Below are 16,162 nucleotides of genomic sequence, written 5' to 3'. Positions count from 1 at the left end.
CAGGCAGTCAGTCAGTCAGGCAGTCAGTCAGCCAGTCAGGCAGTCTGTCTCTCTGTCTGTCTTTCTCTCTTAGTTTACATCTCTTACTTTTTTCTTAATGGAATGTGCAGTGAGCAGACCTCAAGAGCCACAGATTTAATTTTTTCTAGGCATTGGTTCAGATCCATGTTATTTAGGATATCTTCCTAGCTTGTTTCATTTAGGACATGGTTGACTTGTTCCCAGTGTATGTTTTTGTTACTGAAGCTGAATTTTGTGAAGGCACCCTTATGACTGATCACATTTTGCTGGTTAGGAGTCCTGTACATACATGTCTGTACCTCAATCTTGTGATCTGAGTGTATTGTCTTTGATACAGTTATATTACGTATCAGTTCATCGTTGTTAGTGAAGATGAGGTCCAGTGTATTTTCTAGTCTTGTAGGCTCTAATATTTGCTGGTTTAACCCTTTGACTGTCGAAGGGCCAAATCCTGAAGTTGCTTCTGGTGTCGCAAAATATTCGAAAAAAAAAAAAATTATTTTTTCTTATGAAATGATAGAGAATCTTTTCCCGATTGTAAAGACACCAAAAAAACGAAATTTGATGGAAAACTGACGGAATTACGCTCTCGCGAAGTTAGCGACTTCGGCGATATTTAAAAATCGGCAATTTCGCCCACTTTGAGCCCTATTTTCGGCTAATTCCGTTATTCCAGTCAACCAAACTCATAACTATTTCTTCAGAACTCTATTTTTTCTATCGATTGAGTACAAGAAACTGCCCATTTACCGATTTCAACTACCCAATAACATGGTCAGAAATTTGCAATTTGGCCAATTTCACGAAAATTAAAAAATACGACAATTTCAAAATAAGGTCCAGAATGAACAATGCAGACATTCCTGGCTCTAAAATAACATTTTCTTTGTTCATCAGTCATGTCTCCAGGTCCCTGTGATATTACTCTTGCTTTTTATTTTGAAATTTTATTCAAACAAAAAATAGAAGATTTACTGTTATGCAGACTACTGCAATACTGTAATAATTGTAAAAATTACATCAACCCATTCATGACTGCGTATTAGAATGGCTATTTGGACATTTATTGGACAATGACATCATTTGTTCACTTTTGAACATCGGCAAAAATCAAACATTTCCTGTACTTTGTGCTCCATTTCCAGGTTTTTTTTATAGTAAAATTAATCAAAATCACCTCCATTTCTATAATATAGTTTCCATTCTATCAAATGAGACCAAGAAAACGAGAATACAACCACAAATACTATACGAAAATAGACCACAAAGTCGGCATTTTAATTAAAAAAAACGGTCGGAGTTTTTTTTTTCTCATTATGCACTGCGTGCTCCAGGATTTTTTTTATGTGGTGCACACTGACCACACAGACCCATTCTCTCACATGTGGGCCTACTAGCTTTCTCCTGCCTGATTTGAAGCCGCTAGAATTTATGAGTATATATACGTCAAACACGGTACCTCGCAAACGTATATATACGGCCGCGACAGTCAAAGGGTTAAAGTGAATTTAAGAACATAAGAAAGGAGGAACACTGCAGCAGGCCTGTTGGCCCATACTAGGCAGGTCCTTTACAATTCATCCCACTAACAAACATTTGACCAACCCAATTTTCAATGCTACCCAAGAAATAAGCTCTGATGTGCAAGTCCCACTCAAATCCAACCCCTCCCACTCATGTACTTATCCAACCTAAATTTGAAACTACCCAAAGTCCTAGCCTCAATAACCCAACTAGGTAGACTGTTCCACTCATCAACTACCCTATTTCCAAACCAATACTTTCCTATGTCCTTTCTAAATCTAAACTTATCTAATTTAAATCCATTACTGTGGGTTCTCTCTTGGAGAGATATCCTCAAGACCTTGTTAATATCCCCTTTATTAATACCTATCTTCCACTTATACACTTCGATCAGGTCTCCCCTCATTCTTCGTCTAACAAGTGAATGTAACTTAAGAGTCTTCAATCTTTCTTCATAAGGAAGATTTCTAATGCTATGTATTAATTTAGTCATCCTACGCTGAATGTTTTCTAACGAATTTATGTCCATTCTGTAATATGGAGACCAGAATTGAGCTGCATAATCTAGGTGAGGCCTTACTAATGATGTATAAAGCTGCAGTATGACCTCTGGACTTCTGTTGCTTACACTTCTTGATATAAATCCCAGTAATCTATTTGCCTTATTACGTACGCTTAGGCATTGCTGTCTTGGTTTAAGGTTGCTGCTTACCATAACCCCCAAGTCCTTTTTGCAATCTGTATGGCTAAGTTCTACATTATTTAACTTATAAGTGCTAGGGTTATGGACACTCCCGAGCTTCAGAACCTTGCATTTATCTACATTGAACTGCATCTGCCACTTTTCTGACCAAGAGTAGAGTTTGTCTAAATCCTCCTGAAGTTCCCTAACATCTACGTTTGAATAAATTATCCTACCTATCTTCGTGTCATCGGCGAATTTGCTCATATCACTAGTAATTCCCTCATCAAGATCATTGATATATATTATAAACAACAACGGGCCCAAGACTGATCCCTGTGGAACGCCACCTGTTACTGATCCCCACTCGGATTTAACCCCATTTATTGACACACACTGCTTCCTGTCTGTGAGCCATGATTCGATCCACGAGAGCACCCTTCCCCCAATGCCATGAGCTGCTACTTTCTTCAACAGTCTTTGGTGCGGAACTCTATCAAATGCCTTACTAAAATCTAAGTAAATAATATCAAATTCTTTATCGTGGTCAACAGCCTCAAAAGCTTTACTGAAGAAAGTTAATAAATTAGTTAGACAAGACCGGCCTCTTGTGAATCCATGCTGAGTATCATTAATCAAGCTATGCTTATCGAGATGGCTTCTTATAATCTGAGCTATAATTGACTCTAGTAATTTGCCTACAATTGAGGTCAGGCTTATTGGGCGGTAATTTGACGGTAACGACTTGTCCCCCATTTTAAAAATAGGAATTACATTAGCCATCTTCCACATATCAGACACTACACCTGTTTGAAGAGATAAATTAAAAATATTAGTTAATGGTTCACAGACTTCCATTTTGCATTCCTTTAGAACCCTTGAAAAAACCTCATCAGGACCCGGTGACTTATTTTGCTTCAGTCGGTCTATCTGCTTCACAACCATTTCACTAGTGACTGTGATGTTACATAATTTATCTTCTTCTGATCCACTATAAAAATTAATTACCGGAATATTATTAGTGTCTTTCCGTGTAAAAACCGAGAGAAAATAATTATTTAAAATCGAGCACATTTCATTCTCTTTGTCAGTAAGATGCCCATAGTTATTTTTAAGAGGACCTATCTTATCTCTGACTTTTGTTCTATAGACCTGGAAAAAACTTTTTGGGTTAGTTTTAGAATCCCTAGCAACTTTAATTTCTTAGTCCCTTTTAGCTTTTCTTATCCCCTTTTTAACGCTTTGAGGGTTGACAGGCCCTCTCCGAAACTCGTTCTCAGGGTCGGCCAAATTTAAAAAAAAAAAAAAAATTATTTTCTCTTATGAAAAGATAGAGAATCTTTTCCCGATCATAAAGACACCAAAAGTTTGAAATTTGATAGAAAACTTACGGAATTATGCTCTCGCAAAGTTAGCGGTCTCGGCGATGTTTATGCATCGGCGATTTTGCCCACTTTGAGCCCCATTTTCGGCCAATTTCACTGTACTAGTCGACAAAAAACATGAATATTTCGCTAGAACTCCATTTTTTCTATCGAATGGGTGCAAGAAACCACCCATTTATGAAATTCAACTATCCAGTACAGTGGTCAGAATTTAGCAATTTTGCCAATTTCACACAAATTTCAAAAGATGCCAATTTCCGAATAGGGTCCAGAATAAACAAGAAAGACATTCCTGGCACTAAAATGACATTTCCTCTAGTCATTAGTCACGTCTCAAGGCCCCTCTTATATTCTTTTGCTTTCCACTTTGAATTTTTATTCTCACAAAAAATATAAGATTTACTGTTATGCAGACTACTGCATTAGTGTAAAAAATGGTATAAATATTATTGGTGCACTTGTGAAAGAATATTAGACTCACCAGTTGACGTGTATTGCACGCTTGGCATGATTTGTTTACTTTTGAAGTTTGGTAAAAATCGAACATTTCTGCTACTTTGAGCTCAATTTCAAGGCACCTTTCATTGTAAAACCAGTCAAAATCATCTCGATTTCTGTAATAAGTCTTCCATTCTATAAAATGAGACCAAGAAAACTAGAATACAACAATAAATACCATACGAAAATACACTGCAAAGTCGCTGATTTATTCCAAAAAAATGGTCAAAGTTTTTTTTTTCTCATTATGCACTGTGTGCTGTAGGATTTTTTTTAGACTGTGCACACTGACCACATAGACCCATTCTTTCATATGAAGGCCTACCAGCTTTCTCCCACTAGATTTGAGGCCGCTAGAATTTATGCGTACTAGTACGTCAAAAACCCCTATGCGTAAGACGTACTAGTACGACCAAAACCCTCAAAGGGTTAATGTCCCTCTTAATGTCAATATACTGATTCATAAGATGACCCTTGCCTCTTTTGATACGCCTATAAATTCCTTTCTTATGCTCTAGTAGATATTTCAGCCTATTATTCATCCATTTTGGGTCATTTCTATTTGATCTAATTTCCTTATAAGGGATAAACGTTCTTTGAGCAGCATGTATTGTGTTCAGAAAACTGTCATATTGATAGCTCTCTTCGTTACCCCAGTTAACAGATGATAAGTGTTCTCTAAGCCCATCGTAATCTGCTAAGCGAAAATCTGGGACTGTTACTGAGTTATCCCTACAATCATACTTCCATTCAATTCTAAATGTAATTGATTTGTGGTCGCTAGCACCCAGTTCCTCTGAAACTTCTGAATTATTAACAAGGGATTCATTGTTTGCCAGAACTAAGTCAAGCAGGTTATTACCCCTTGTAGGTTCTGTTACAAACTGCTTCAAAAAACAATGCTGAACTACTTCTAAGAAGTCGTATGATTCTAAATTCCCAGTCAAGAAATTCCAATCAATATGACTAAAGTTAAAGTTTCCTAGAATTACTACATTATCGTGCCTTGTGGCCCTAACAATTTCCTCCCATAGTAGTCTCCCCTGGTCCCTATCTAAATTTGGGGGACGGTATATCACACCTAAAATTAATTTTTCATGCCCCTCTGAAAATTCTATCCAAACAGACTCTGTATGTGTTACTTCGGACTTAATACCCGTTTTTATGCAACAGTTCAAGCGATCTCGGACATACAATGCCACCCCACCCCCCTTCCCGATACTTCTATCTACTTGGAACAATTTAAAACCCTGAATGTGACATTCTGCAGGCATGTCCCGACCTTTTGAATTAAACCACGTCTCAGTAATGGCAAATACATCTGTTACCTGGACTAGCAACTAGTCTCAACTCGTCCATCTTATTCCTAGCACTGCGACTATTTGTGTAATAAATATTTAAAGACCCTCCTCTCTCTTTACCCTTCCTGCTCCTTTCTGTTATTCCACTAAACCTATTACTGTCCTTGTCAATTAGTGCCACTGGCTTTCCAATATCCACCTCATTTTGCCTATTACTAGTTCTCCTAGTACTCATATTACTACCCTGCGACTTCACAGTTTTCCCGCCAAAACCCATACCACTAACTATTTCTAGTTTAAAGACCTAACAGCTCCCTCCACTGCATTGGCCAGTGCTCCCACCCCACACCTAGATAAGTGAACCCCATCCCTGGCATACATGTCATTTCTGCCATAGAAGAGGTCCCAGTTGTCAATGAATGTTACCGCATTTTCCTTACAGTATTTGTCCAGCCAGCAATTGACACCAACTGCTCTGGACAACCATTCATTTCCAACTCCTCTCCTTGGCAAAATGCCACATATGACAGGTTTCCCACCCTTCCTCCTAATTATCTCTATTGCTGACCTATACCTGCTAATCAGGTCCTCACTCCTACGTCTGCCAACATCGTTGTCTCCAGCACTGAGACAGATAATAGGATTGCTCCCATTACCTCTCATGATGTCATCCAGACGGCTAACAATATCCTTCATCCCAGCCCCAGGAAAACACACTCTCTGCCTCCTACTCCTATCCTTCAAGCAGAATGCCCTATCCATGTACCTAATCTGGCTATCCCCAACAACAACGTTTTTACCTTCCTTGGCGTCGTCCGTCGTGATGGTCCGAGTAGTCGACTCACATTCGCCAGGTAGCATTTCACCACTTGTAGAATTCGTCAAGACGTTCTCGATGGTCTTCGTTGGGGTTTCTAGGGGTGTCTTACTCACGCCTGCCAATGCTTCTTTGGTGCTCGTTGTGGCATTCCCAGTAGAACACTCACATTCGTCAGGTAGCACCGAGAATGGGTTGGAAGTTTCCACGGTAGTCTTCTGGTTTCTCGTTGTTTCTGCCTCTCCAACCGTTTTCTTGATCTTCAGCTTGGTTCCATGTTGCCCGGCCACTGACCAAGCTCCCCTCTTAACCTGAGGACTCACAACAGAAGGATTACTACGAATCCTCTTGTTCTCCTCCGTTAATCGTCGTATCTCCATCTTAGCAACTCTGAGCTCTTCTCTCAGCTGCTGGTAAAGTTGCTCAAGAGAGGGCATCCTGGTTCAGATTCACAGAGAGCACACAAACAGGTCTTCACGGAGCTAAGTACACGTCACCACCCAGACATGCAGACTGCAGACATTTAACCCTTTGAGGGTCGACAGGCCCTCTCCAAAACTCGTTCTCAGGGTAAGCCAAATTTATTAAAAAAAAAAATTATTTTCTCTTATGGAAAGAGAGAGAATCTTTTCCCGATCATAAAGACACCAAAAGTTTGAAATTTGATAGAAAACTTACGGAATTATGCTCTCGCAAAGTTAGCGGTCTCGGCGATGTTTACGCATCGGCGATTTTGCCCACTTTGAGCCCCATTTTCGGCCAATTTCACTGTACTAGTCGACAAAAAACATGAATATTTCGCTAGAACTCCATTTTTTCTATCGAATGGGGGCAAGAAACCACTCATTTATGAAATTCAACTATCCAGTACAGTGGTCAGAATTTAGCAATTTTGCCAATTTCACACGAATTTCAAAAGATGCCAATTTCCGAATAGGGTCCAGAATAAACAAGAAAGACATTCCTGGCACTAAAATGACATTTCCTCTGGTCATTAGTCACGTCTCAAGGCCCCTCTTATATTCTTTTGCTTTCCACTTTGAATTTTTATTTTCACAAAAAATATAAGATTTACTGTTATGCAGACTAATGCATTAGTGTAAAAAATGGTATAAATATTATTGGTGCACTTGTGAAAGAATATTAGACTCACCAGTTGACGTGTACTGCACGCTTGGCACGATTTGTTTACTTTTGAAGTTTGGTAAAAATCGAACATTTCTGCTACTTTGAGATCAATTTCAAGGCACCTTTCTTTGTAAAACCAGTCAAAATCATCTCAATTTCTGTAATATGTCTTCCATTCTATAAAATGAGACCAAGAAAACTAGAATACAACAATAAATACCATACGAAAATACACTGCAAAGTCGCTGATTTATTAAAAAAAAATGGTCAAAGTTTTTTTTTTCTCATTATGCACTGTGTGCTGCAGGATTTTTTTTAGACTGTGCACACTGACCACATAGACCCATTCTTTCATATGAAGGCCTACCAGCTTTCTCCCACTAGATTTGAGGCCGCTAGAATTTATGAGTACTAGTACGTCAAAAACCCCTACGCGTAAGACGTACTAGTACGACGAAAACCCTCAAAGGGTTAATAGCTTATGTGTGTGTCAATTTTCATGTTAATTGTGTGCTGCCCATCAGTCAAATTTTTACCTGCCTTCACTCTGAGGGCCATAGCATTAGTACTATTGCAAAGTCAGTTTGATATACATGCCAACCTTCATGTAAAATTTTATAAAACTTGGAGATGGTCAGGTGGGGACGATTTTCAAAATTCATCCACTTAATATGGAACGACCCAAATACAGAACATTTTATTCTTTGTTGCACCATCAACAGGGAGTGCAAGTGACCATAATTTAAAAGTACCAAAAAATATATAGGTGAATATATGATACAGGTTGACCATCACTAATCTGGCATCATCAGGACCTGCAGGGCACCGGATAAGTGATTTTGCCAGATTACAGTGTGGTTAGGTTAGAATACACTTAACCCAACGGAGATATTTATGTATTGGTGATTACGCCCAATTTATGCCCTATTTTTGGCCCATTCCATTGTTCCTGTCTACCAAACCCATAGCTATTTTGCTAGTATTCCTTCTATTCTGTCGACTGAGTACAAGAAACCGCACATTTACCCATTTCAACTACCCAATAAAGTGGTTAGAAATCAGTAATTTGGCCAATTTCACACAAATTTCAAAAGACGCCAATTTCAAAACAGGGTCCAGAATAAACCTTGCAAACATTCTTGGCACTAAAATAACATTTTCTCTGTTCATTAGTCACATCTCCAGGCCCCTCTTATATTACGGTTGCTTTCCATTTAGAATTTTTATTAACACAAAAAATATTAGATTTACTGTTATGCAGACTACTGCATTACTGTAATACTTGTATAAATAATGTCAACCCATTCGTGAATGCGTATTAGATTGGCCAGTTGGACACGTATTGGATGGTGATGTTGTTTTTACTCTTGAACACTGGCAAAAATCGAAAATTTTCGCTGCTTTGAGCTCAATTTCAAGGTACTTTCCATTGTCAAACCAATCAAAATCATACCTATTTCTGTAGTATATTTTCCATTCTATTAAATGAGACCAAAGAAATGAGAATATAACTGTAAAAAAATACGGAAATACACTCTAGAGTTGATGTTTTACACCAAACACACCTGTAGTATATGGTCACAGTTTTCTCTCATTATGCACTGCATGCTGCAGGATTTTTTTTATATAGTGCACACTTACCACACAAGACCTATTCTCTCATATGTAGGCCAAAATTTACTGGGCACAGCTTATCTGAGTGAGCTGAACTCATGGCAACCAACAGAGATAGGAAGGCCAGACAGAAGGTGAGCCTCCAGGAGCTGGTGTTGGTGACATAGTCAGCAGGATGGACAATATTGCATTAGGTACAGGAAACAAGCCCGTTTTGTCTTAGTGCTGGTGGAAATGACATCAGGAAGGGCAGGAGACAGGACCTGCTGGATAAGTAGAGGTCAGCCATAGAAGTTGTCAGGTCTAAAGGAGGGATCCCAATCATATGTAGCATCTTGCCTAGAAGGGGAGTGGGCAATGAATGGATGTCTAGGGCAACTGGTATAAATTGCTGGCTAGACAGGTACTGCAAGGAACTTGAAATCCCATTCATTGATAACTGGGACAAATTCTATGGCAAGCATGATATGTATGCAAGGGAATGGGGTTCATCTCTCTGGAGTTGGAGTGGTTGCATTAGCCAATTTGATTGAGGGGGTCATGGATGACTTATCTAGGAATTTAAACTGACAGATTATAGAGGTATGGGTGTTTGTGGGAAGCAATCAGGAGATTTTAACTTTAGACAAATTGATTGGAACACTGTGAAAGGAAATCTTGAGTCTACTGACTTTCTTGATACGGTTCAAGACTGCATTTTAAAACAGTGTGTTACAGAACCAACTAGAAGAAACAATCTGCTTGACTTCATTCTTGCCAACAAAGAATCACTAGTTAATAATCTTGAGGTTAGTAATAGTTTCAATATACCATGGAATTACCCATATAACTGCAATCAAGTCGCTGTTTCAGATTTTCGCTTGGCCGATTTCATGGGTATGAGAAATTACCTGGGTGAGCTAAATTGGGATGACCTTACTGTGTCAGGTAGGTAGAGTTGGTTGCCAATATGACATATTTCAGAGCACAGTGCTGGCTGCCCAGATGACTTTTGTCCCAAGCAGAGAAATTAGATCTAACAAAAATGATCCCAAATGGATAAACAATAGATTAACCCTTTCAGGGTCGCCAGGCCCTCTCCCAGACTTGTTCTCAGGGTTGCCAAAATTTAAAAAAAAAATATTATTTTTTCGTATGAAAAGATAGAGAATCTTTTCCCGATCATAATGACACCAAAAGAATGAAATTTGATGGAAAACTTACAGAATTATGCTCTCACGAAGTTAGCGGTCTTGACGATGTTTATGCATCGGCGATTTTGCCCACTTTGAGCCCTATTTTCGGCCAATTCCACTGTACTAGTCGGCAAAAATCATAATTTCGCTAGAACTCCATTTTTTCTATTGGATGAGTACAAGAAACCACCTATTTACCGATTTCAACTATCCAATAAAGTGGTCAGAATTTAGCAATTTTGCCAATTTCACACAAATTTCAAAAGACGCCAATTTCCAAATAGGGTCCAGAATAAACAAGAAAGATATTCCTGGCACTAAAATAAAATTTCCTCTGTTCATTAGTCATGTCCCCACGCCCCTCTTACATTCTTTTGCTTTCCACTTTGAATTTTTATTCTCACAAAAAATAGAAAATTTACTGTTATGCAGACTACTGCATTAGTGTAGAAATGGTATAAATAATATCAGCGCACTTGTGAAAGAATATTAGATTCACCAGTTGATGTGTATTGGATGCATAGCATGATTTGTTTACTTTTGAACTATGACAAAAATTGAAGCTTTCTGCTACTTTGAGCTCAATTTCAAGGTACTTTTCATTGTAAAACCAATCAAAATCATCTCAATTTCTGTAATATGTCTTCCATTCTATAAAATGAGACCAGGAAAACTAGAATACCATCATAAATACCATACAAAAGTACAGTGCAAAGTCACTGTTTTAAACCAAAAACATTGTCGAAGTTTTTTTTTCTCATTACGCACTGTGTGCTGCAGGATTTTTTTTATACTGTGCACACAGACCACATAGACCCATTCTTTCATATGTAGGCCTACCAGCTTTCTCTCACTAGATTTGAGGGCACTAGAATTTAGGCATACTAGTACGTCAAAAATCCTGGTGCGTAAGCCGTACCAGTACGTCAGAAACCATAAAAGGGTTAAAACATCTCACTGGTCAAAAGAGAGGTATATATAGGCATATCAAAAGAGGGTAAGTGCAGTTAAGAAATCAATATATTCAATTAAAGAGAGAAATAAAAAAAAGGAATAAGAAAAGCAAAAAGGGATTACGAGGCTAAAATCACAAGGGATTCGAAGACTAACCCAAAAGGGTTATTTCAGGTATACAGAAGTAAGATTAGGGACAAGATAGGCCCACTTAAGAGTAACTCAGGTCAGATTACTTACAGGGATAAAGAAATGTGTGAACTTTTCAATACCTACTTCCTCTCAGTTTATACTCAGGAAGATACTAGCAAAATGCCAGCGTTAATAAATTATGTAGAACAGGACAATAACAAACTATGCACGATTAGGGTAACTAGTGACATGGTCCTCACACAAATAGAGAAATTAAAACCTAACAAATCCCCAGGCCCTGATGAACTGTTTGCAAGGGTTTTAAAGGAATGTAAAGAGGAACTTAGCATAACTTTGGCTAATCTTTTCAATATATCACTACAAACTGGCATAGTGCCTGACAAGTGGAAAATGGGAAATGTAATACCTATTTACAAGGCAGGTGACAGGTCCTTAGCTTTGAACTATAAACCAGTAAGACTTACTTGCATAGTTGGTAAATTTACAGAATCAAAAATTGCCGAAGCAATTCTTAGCCATCTTGAAAGGCATAAATTGATTAATGAATCTCAGCATGGGTTTACAAAGGGGCGTTCCTGTCTTACGAATTTACTAACTTTCTTCACTAAGGTGTTTGAGGAGGTAGATCATGGTAATCAATATGATATTGTATGTATATGGACTTCAGTAAGGATTTTGATATAGTTCCACATCAGAGGCTATTGAGGAAACTTAAAGCACACGGAATAGAAGAAATTTTTTCCTGGGTAGAGGCATGGTTGACAAATAGGCAGCCAAGAGTTTGCATAAATGGGGAGAAATCACAATGGGGGCACATCACAAGCGGTGTTCTGCAGGGGTCAGTGTTGGGCCCATTGTTGTTCACAATCTACATAAACTACACAGATGAGGGAATAAATAGCGACATGAGCAAATTTGCTGACGACACCAAAACAGGCCATCCAATTCATTCTAATGAGGACATTAGAGCACTCCAGGATGATTTGAATACACTGATGCAGTGGTCGGAGAAGTGGCAGATACAGTTTAATATAGACAAATGCAAAGTTCTAAATGTTGGACAGGAAAATAACCATGCCACATATAAACTAAATAAGGAGTTCTGGTTAGCAGTAATCTGAAAACAAGAGAACAGAGCACAAGTGTTTGCAATAAAGAACAGAATCCCTGGCTTCATAGCAAGAAGTACCTTACCTTACCTTTGAAGAATTTCGAGAGTATATCTACTCTCTGAGCCCAGCCATGGGCCAGGCTCATTTGGTGCTTGCCTGGTCAACCAGGCTGTTGCTGCTGGGAGGCCCGCTGCCCCACATATCCATCATAGCCTGGTTGATCTGGCACCTGGTGAAGATACTTGTCTAGTTTCCTCTTGAAGGCTTCTTAATAGAAGTCCTCAGGTTGTTCTTCAACTCTATATATCTTTGGTTAGGCCTCATATAGATTATGCTGCACAAGTCTGGTCACTGTATTACAGAATGGATATAAATGCACTGGAAAACATACAAAGGAGGATGACAAAGTTGATCCCACGTATCAGAAATCTTCCCTATGAGGATAGACTGAGGGCCTTGAATCTGCACTCTCTAGAAAGGCGTAGAATTAGGGGGGGGGGGATATGACTGAGGTGTATAAATGGAAAACAAGAATAAAGGAAACGTAAATAGTGTGCTAAAAATATCTAACATAGACAGGACTCACAGAAATGGTTTTAAATTGGAAAAATTCAGATTCAGGAAGGATATTGGATAGCACTGGTTTGGTAATAGAGTTGTGGATGAGTGGAACAAACTCCCAAGTACTGTCATAGAAGCTAAGACATTGTGTAGTTTTAAAAATAGGTTGGATAAATACTTGAGTCGGTGTGGGTGGGTGTGAGTTGGACCTAAGTAACGTGTCTGAACTCACTAGGTCAGTGAGGTCAGTCAGTGAGCTTAAGGTCACTAGGTCAGTGAGCTTAAGTCGGTAGGGAACTGGACCTGCCTCGCATAGGCCAGTAGGCCTGTTGCAGTGTTCCTTCTTTCTTATGTTCATATCTTTTATGGACAGTGAACAGTGTATGTGTTTTACACAATAAGAAGCATTTCTTTTATTTCTTGGAACCATGGGTAGGGCTAAAAGTGAACAGGTTATAACAATAAATGGAGAAAAACAAATTGGAATGACTTGTGTAGCAAGTAGCGCCACCAAACAGTAGCGAGAGGTTGATGCGAGGACCCCAGAAATTTGAAATTATTCTTGCCGATATTAGTGCTGGATTACTGATGGAACCAGACTACTGATTGTCGAATTAGTTATGGCCAACCTGTACTAGAAAATATCTCTTCACAACAGATTAACCATTAACTAGAACAGGATAACACTAAAAACAAGGTACGTGTATATATCTACTCCTGTAACTGCAAATAAGTAGAGCAATCACAAAGACACAGTAGATATGTATCACGTAAACTGTGCCAGTGTTTCAAAATTAACAAATTCATGGGAAGACAGCCATTTTACTGAAGTGCATAAAGATAGACATGATAAATGAGAGTGTCTCAAACAAATGAAGGAATAGGTACAATTAAAAAGTTTGTTAAGTTTTCATGAAATGCAAAATTCTAGATTTATAAAAAAAGAAATAACAAATCTAAAGACAAATCATGTTCAGCAAGAGAATCAGAATTAGCAAATAGATGCAAATGCATCAATAACAATAAAAATTTGAGAAAATGAGTCAACGATCAAGTTTGAGGTGAACATTTTGTAGCAAGTACAGTCAGCTATTATAAATTATCCTAGAGTCTTCGGATAGTTAAGAAACCAAAACTGGTCTTTTTACATTCTATAACAAACTCACCAGATATACCACTCCATATATCTTGCAACTTTCAATAAATCCAATGATTCCAACTTCTGCGCTTGAGGAGAAACAGGAATGGTTCCAGGGGTGACCTAACTCATGACAGGTGTATGGCAGTAGCTTACTTAAGCTTCCCATAATGCCCCCTATTCTTCTTTCTTCATTAGAATTAATGCTGATTCCTTCCTAATATTTTCTGGCTTCTCTGGAATAAAAGTTATTTTTTCTTAATTCTTTCACATGGCAAGTGTATTAAGAATGAGATGAAAAGTAAGACAATGCAGCACAGTACTGATGTAAAAATCCCTAATTTAATATAATTTCTCAAAGGACAGTATTGTACAGTGCTTCTTAACCCTTTGACTGTCGCAAGCCCATTTCTGAAACTGTCATTCTATGTCGCAAAATTTTTTGGAAAAAAAAAAAAAAAATTCTTATAAAATAATAGAGAATCTTTTCCCGATGCTAATGACACCAAAAGTATGAAATTTGATTGAAAACTTACGAAATTATGCTCCCACGGAGTTAGCAATCTCGGCGATATACAGCGGACCCTCGACCAACGATATTAATCCGTTCCTGAGAGCTCATTGTTAGTCGAAATTATCGTTAGTCGAGTTAATTTTCCCCATAAGAAATAATGGAAATCAAATTAATCCGTTCCTGACACCCCAAAGTATTGAAAAAAAATATTTACCACATGAAATATTAATCTTAATACACACAAACTGAAGAAGACATGTACAATTACATGACACTTACCTTTATTGAAGATCTGGTGATGATTGATGGGATGGGAGGGGGGAGAGTGTGGATGGTGTTAGTGTTTAGAAGGGGAATCCCCTTCCATTAGGACTTGAGGTGTCAAGTCCTTTTCCGGGGTTACTTCCCTTCTTCTTTTAACCCTTTGACTGTCGCGGCCGTATATATACGTCTTACGAGGTACCGTGTTTGACGTATATATACTCATAAATTCTAGCGGCTTCAAATCAAGCAGTAGAAAGCTGGTAGGCCCACATGTGAGAAAGTGGGTCTGGGTGATCAGTTTACCTGGAGAGAGTTTCGGGGGTCAATGCCCCCGCGGCCCGGTCTGTGACCAGGCCTCCTGGTGGATCAGCCCCTGATCAACCAGGCTGTTGCTGCTGGCTGCACGCAAACCAACGTACGAGCCACAGCCCGGCTGATCAGGAACTGACTTTAGGTGCTTGTCCAGTGCCAGCTTGAAGACTGCAGTGTGCACCATATAAAAAAAATCCTGGAGCACGCAGTGCATAATGAGAAAAAAAAAACTCCGACCGTTTTTTTTAATTAAAATACCGACTTTGTGGTCTATTTACATATAGTATTTATGGTTGTATTCTCGTTTTCTTGGTCTCATTTGATAGAATGGAAAACATATTATAGAAATAGAGGTGATTTTGATTGATTTTACTATAAAAAGAACCTAGAAATGGAGCTCAAAGTATGGGAAATGTTTGATTTTTGCCAATGTTCAAAAGTAAACAAATGATGCCATTGTCCAATAAATGTCCAACTAGCCATTCTAATATGCAGTCATGAATGGGTTGATGTTATTTATACAATTATTACAGTATTGCAGTAGTCTGCATAATAGTAAGTCTTCTATTTTTTGTTTGAATAAAAATTCAAAATAGAAAGCAAGAGTAATATCAGAGGGGCCTGGAGACATGACTGATGAGAAAAGAAAATGTTATTTTAGAGCCAGGAATGTCTGCATTGTTCATTCTGGACCTTATTTTGAAATTGTCATATTTTTTAGTTTTTGTGAAATTGGCCAAATTGCAAATTTCTGACCACATTATTAGGTAGTTGAAATCGGTAAATGGGCAGTTTCTTGTACTCAATCGATAGACAAAATAGAGTTCTAAAGAAATAGCTATGAGTTTGGGCGACTGGAACAATGGAATTAGCCGAAAATAGGGCTCAAAGTGGGCGAAATCGCCGATTTGTAAACAGCGCCGAGGTCGCTAACTTCGTGAGAGCATAATTCCGTCAGTTTTCCATCAAATTTCGTTTTTTTGGTGTCATTACAATCGGGAAAAGATTC

At 38.4% G+C, this 16,162-nt stretch overlaps 1 protein-coding gene across 6 annotated transcripts in view; it reads right to left on the bottom strand.

The window, feature by feature from the left end:
• LOC128706573 (transmembrane protein 135) overlaps nucleotides 1-16,162 on the bottom strand; it is a 211,907-nt gene that overhangs the window by 180,124 nt on the left and 15,621 nt on the right. For 5 of the 6 annotated variants that reach the window (XM_070090476.1, XM_070090443.1, XM_070090458.1 and 2 more), the window contains exon 2: nucleotides 14,092-14,299. In XM_070090476.1, coding sequence (XP_069946577.1) covers nucleotides 14,092-14,232 — 141 coding nt within the window. In that variant the 5' untranslated portion in view covers nucleotides 14,233-14,299. Of the gene's footprint in view, nucleotides 1-14,091; nucleotides 14,300-16,162 lie in introns of those variants that run through there. The other variant, XM_070090470.1, reaches the window with a different exon arrangement.

Source organism: Cherax quadricarinatus, chromosome 3 (assembly GCF_038502225.1).
Source record: "Cherax quadricarinatus isolate ZL_2023a chromosome 3, ASM3850222v1, whole genome shotgun sequence".
Taxonomy (NCBI): Eukaryota; Metazoa; Arthropoda; class Malacostraca; order Decapoda; family Parastacidae; genus Cherax; species Cherax quadricarinatus.
This window is presented reverse-complemented; position numbering and strand designations above follow the sequence as displayed.